The sequence below is a fragment of the Suricata suricatta genome, chromosome 10, assembly GCF_006229205.1.
Source record: "Suricata suricatta isolate VVHF042 chromosome 10, meerkat_22Aug2017_6uvM2_HiC, whole genome shotgun sequence".
Classification (NCBI taxonomy): Eukaryota; Metazoa; Chordata; class Mammalia; order Carnivora; family Herpestidae; genus Suricata; species Suricata suricatta.
The window spans coordinates 4284832-4289898 of NC_043709.1; the positions used below are offsets into that span (position 1 = coordinate 4284832).

Consider the following 5067-nt stretch of genomic DNA (forward strand, 5'->3'; position numbering starts at 1 on the left):
ACCATGAGCACAGTCATCTGTCCACTGAAGGGGTGACCTCAGTGGGCAGATGAAGAGTCAGGAGTCTCCAAGAGATTTGGGCCCCCGGTCCCTGCCACATCGGGCTGCCTGAGGTGGGACCTGGGAGCCAGCGAGACCACATCCAAGAGCAGCCACATGCCCCAGGCAGGAGCGGGAAGCAGAGAGGAGCAGGCAGGGAGGCTTCCTGGAGGAGGTGCCCACCAAGCCGATTTAGGAGGATGGTTTTGGCCAGGTTGACTGACATCCTCACTGTGGAAACCACAACAGAGGTGCGGAAGGCAGGCATGTGGTCAAGCCCTGGGCATTTCGGCCAGGCCCGAGGGGGAGGACAGAGGACATGTCCCTGGGCCGGCTAGGGGCTCCCCCAGCAAGTACAAAGCACTGAGCTCTCGGCCTCTCTGCCTGGACTGAACAGCTGCAGCCCGGGACGTGTCGCTGACGCCTCTGCTGCTTGGTGGGACCCCGTGGTCCCCAGAAGTCAGACTAGAGTCCGGCTGGAGAGAAACGGGGTGTGGGAGGCGTCTCTGGGGGGAGGGGAAGTGCCACAAGCCGGCCGCTCTGGTGGGACTGGCTGGATGCGCCACGAACAAGGGCCATCGCCGCTCCTCCTCGCCCTCCTTGTGCCCCGGGTCGCCCCCGTCCTCCGCCCCGCCCATAGAGCCCCCAAATCCAAGTAGGTGTGGGGGCCCCGGGAGGGGAGCCTGGAAAGGGCGGCTCGGGAGGCGTGGCCTCTGTGCCTGGCTAACCTGCTGGCACTGGGGGCCCGTGCCCGGCAGCCAGCCCCGGGCCCTCCCTGGGTGCCCACATCCAGCTTTGCAGAACCCAGGACGAGTGGGTGCTGCCCGCCCGTGGAGCCCTGCCCGTACAGAGGTCCCTTCAGGTCCCCACCGTCGCCGGCAAGAAGAAAGGCGGCTCAGTTCCCTGGGCCGGCCGTAGGGTGGCTCTGGGCACGGGCCAGACCAGCGTCGGCAGGAGACGGATGTTGTAAAACACAGACTCCGGGCCCCACGAGACACTGAGGGGCCAGGAAGCACGGCCTCCCCCCGGCCAAGTTCTCCGCTTGGTCTAGGGGTGCCGGGAGGGGGGGTGACAGGGTCGCCAGCCATCAGTCAGGTGGTGTGGAGCTGGGGCCCTGCTCTGCCCTGCTGGGGACCCCGTGACCCTCTGTAAGGTGGGCGTCACACATGACCGCTGTGTAGCAAGCACTCTTTCAGTGCCCGGTCGGTCTGTCATCTGTTTGGGCCGAGTGCCGAGGGCCCCGGAGAGCGGGGAGCACCGGGCTGATCTTGGCTCGGGCCCCAGTGTCCGTGATGACCACAGGGCGGTGAAGGGGTGCCTGCGGGGGCTCTGAGGAGGGGGCAGCCCGGTGGGTCGGGGTGAAGCCGGCTGAGGAGTCTGGGCGAGGGACCCGTAACAAGCCGGGGTTCCTGCCGGACAAGAGGAGGCTGAGCCCAGGGCCCGGAGCTCCTCCATGGGGTCTTCACATGGCTGACCGCTGAGGGGCTGTCGCGGCTGCAGCCGGAGCTCGTGCCTGTGTGTCACCGTCGGAGACAGCGGAGCCACACCTCAGAAATGGTCCAGGAGAGAGGCCACCCCAAGGCTGTCCCTCCTGGCTTCCTGGGCCTTGGGGCTGATGTCCAAGGCCTCTCTGGGGGCGGGGGGTAGGCAGCAAGGTCCTGGGGCCACCCCGCATGAGGCCACACAGCCCCTCCAGCAGAGGCACAGGTGAAGATATGGCCTCTGGGACATTGGGGTGGACGGAGTGGGTCCCAAAGGCTGCCGCTCGGGGTGTGGCATTGGCTACTGTCCCCATGGCATGTACTGAGGGAGACAAACGTTCTCCCCAACAGACCAGGTTTTGAGACCCGACTCAAGGGCCACCACCTCCATGCAGTCCTCCCTGACTGCCCAGATGGATCTGACCCTTCCTTCCCCCGAGCTTCCCTTCACCCTGACCATCATCACACTGAATTGTCACCTTCTGGTCCATGTCTGTGTCCCCAACCGCGCTGTTGAATCCCTGCTAGGTGCGGCCTGGATCTCTTCCACCCCCAGGTCCCTGGAAGCCAGCTGGGGCCTGACCTGTCGTGAGCTCACAGGTGGAGTCCCCAGATCCCAGAGCACTCAGACGGGGACACGGAGGCTGAGGGCTATGGCCGGATGGGAACTGAGGGCCAGGCCCTGTGGCCCCCAGGCCTGGGGAGGTTGGAGGGGGCGGGCGCTCCCCTGCTGGGCGGCTTGGTGGACACAGGCGCTCCAGGCACGACCCCACTAGGCCGAACAAAGCTTCTCTTCTCTGAGGATCGCTGCACAGGAGCTGGTGGGAGGCCCGGGCGTGCTGGAATGTGCCGAGTAAGGAGAGGGGCGTGGGAGGGCGTCCGTTGGACGCCAGACCCTCCTGCCCCATCCTGCTGGCTTACTTTGCTCCCTCCTCCAGGAAGCCAGCCTAGACCACCGGTAGTCTGTGCTTGCACCTCCCCGGGACTGTGATCCTGGTGGCCCTTCTCAGGCTCCTGCCTCCAAACTGCCCCCTGACAGAAGTAGGGGGTACAGAAAGAGCAGGGGACACGCAGCTCTGAGCTCGGCCGGAGCACACCAGCCTCAGTGTCGTCCTCTGCGAAATGGGCTGACACCCCTTCATTCCAGGATCAGAGTAGAAACCGAAGCAGCGGCGTGGGCCCCGGAAGCAGGCTTGCGTGCCTCGGTTTCCCTCCATGTTCATGACTGCAGTGACGGCATTTCCTCTGCAGGGTTGTCGGGAGACCCCAGGGGGCGTAGCTGGAAACAGGACGGTCCAGCACAGAGTGAGCTGCCCGGTGCCCGGCGCACAGAAGGTGCTCAGAACTGTTCTCGGACCTTGAATTCAGCTCAGGGTCCGGCACGAACCGGCCTTAGCAAAGGCGTGGTCTGGCTGGTCCTCTCGGAGCTCCATCTCTTCCTGTGTCAATTCGCTCCTGCAGGGAGGCCACGTGGCATGGCTGCCCTGCGGCCCGAGGCGCGTGGCCACGGGAGCCAGAAGACACCTCCCTACTTGCTGGGGCACTGGCCAGCGGGGCTGGAGCTCATGGGTGCGGGGCCAGGCTGGGCTGGGCTCGAACCCGCGCCTGCCCTTTACGCATAGAGTGGCTGCAGACAAATGGCCCGTGGCCACTGCGCCGCCACTAGCCATGAATGGGAACAAAGGCCCGAAGGTCCCATGGGCGGGGATGAGCTTTACAAGAGAACCCCATCTGGAAGGCCCAGGGGCCAAGCTCAGGGCCCCCAGACTCCAACAGGGCAGCTCTTCCCGGCCAGGAAGCAGGCCCTGCTCCAGCCGTGACCTTCTGGAGCCTTGGGGCAGCCCCTGCCCTAAGCTAGTTCCCTGGTCCTCAAACTGGGGCTCCTCCCAGCCACTGGGACAGGCTCACGGGCCCCAGAAGGCCCCTGGGGCAGTGGGGGGACCCCTCTCCTGCATGTCTCTGGGTCCTCACAGGCTCCAGTGGGGGTTGGGGGGCACACGCTCCCCCCAGGAAGGTCCCCTCCTGGGGTCAGACATTGTCTTGCTGTCTCTCCTGTCCTCCCACCAGAGCCCTGGGGGCACAGACAAGGCCAGTCATGTCACACCTCCCAACAGCCACACTGGCAAGAACCGTGGCCGGTGCCCAGTCCCCGCCGCGGGGCCCCCAGACTCACCCTCGTAGAAGCGGATCTTGTCCCTCAGGATCACCATGCCTTTCGTCAGCAGCTGGTTCTGAAAGGCACACGCAGAGATGTCACTGCCCTGCGAGGGGGCGGCAGGCAAGGCCCCCAGGAGCCCCCCGGCCACAGCGGGGGCCCGGGGTGAATGTCAGCTCGCCCCCTCCTCCCCCGCCCCTGAAGGACAGTGACAACTGACCGAACCAGGAGGTGGCTGCCTTCACATCCCACAAGGAGAGGGGCCCCTGCCTGACGTCCTGGCGTGGGGACGGCCATCAGTAACCCGAGGCCCAGAGCGTGGGGTCCACAGGGTCACACCGCCCCGGGGGTCTTGGCTGAGAATGACACCGTGTGGTCCCAGCACCACTAATGGCCAAAAGGTGGACACGACCCACCGTCCACCGGCAGACGGATGGACAGACAATATGGGGTGTCTCCGCCAAGGGCATAGGATTCGGGCGTGAAAAGGAGGGAAACGCTGGTGGTCGCAACACGGACGCGCCTCCCAACGCTGTGCTCGTGGGAGCAGCACGCGTGGAAGGCCGCGGACAAGGACTCTCAGGGACAGAACGTTCTGGCACAGAGAGCACACGGCGGCTGTCAGGGGCTGCGGGGGGCGGGGGTGGAGAGTGTGTAGAAACGCCGGGCTCCTGAAGCGCTGGGGGGCTCAGTCAGTTACGTGTCCGACTCTTGACTTCGGCTCAGGTCACGTGAGTTTGAGCCCCGAGTCGGGCTCTGCGCTGACAGTGTGGAGCCTGCCCGGGACTCTCTCCACCTCTCAAAACGTGTGAATACACATTAAAATAATCCGGTTTAAATGTGGGGCTGCCGGGGAGGCTCTGGAGCCACTGGTGTGAGGACACGGAGCACCCCGGAGCCGCACACTCGAAACGCCCTGTTAACGTTAACCTTCACCTTCACGAGGATCCACGCTGGACAGATGGGGAAACTGAGTCATGGGGAGGCAGCGTCCTTGGGACCCTGGGCTCCACATACCCACCCAGAGCAGGTGACCCCGGCCCCCCTGGCCTCGGAAAGCCACCCCGGCCTGCTGGCGGGGACGGGCCACCCACCTGCAGGTACTCCGTGAGGAAGGACCCCAGCTCCGTCTTCAGCAGCTGCCTGTGGGTGGGAGGGGGCACGACAGTGAGGGGCAGCAGGGGGAGGGGGCACGACAGCGGGGGTGCAGCGGGAGGCAGAGGCCACATGGTCGGCCTGTCCCAGCACTGCAGGGGTGGTGGGGCGCAGGCCTCTGTGGCGTTCAGCTGTGGCTCCCACGGCCGCTTCACACACCTCCCCAGAGGGGGAGTGGGGGCCACAAGCACCTCTCACATTCTCAGGGAGACCCCCCGCCATGCTGGGCCCCCCCCC

At 65.7% G+C, this 5067-nt stretch overlaps 1 protein-coding gene across 1 annotated transcript in view; it reads right to left on the reverse strand.

Moving 5' to 3' along the window:
* The window catches only part of PRR5 (proline rich 5), a 14685-nt gene that overhangs the window by 1767 nt on the left and 7851 nt on the right, over positions 1-5067 (reverse strand). Inside the window, exons 3-7 of the mRNA XM_029954089.1 lie at positions 4770-4818; positions 3694-3751; positions 2179-2359; positions 1298-1448; positions 404-515 (exon numbers count right to left, since the gene is read on the reverse strand). Coding sequence (XP_029809949.1) covers positions 404-515; positions 1298-1448; positions 2179-2359; positions 3694-3751; positions 4770-4818 — 551 coding nt within the window. The remainder of the gene's footprint in view (positions 1-403; positions 516-1297; positions 1449-2178; positions 2360-3693; positions 3752-4769; positions 4819-5067) is intronic.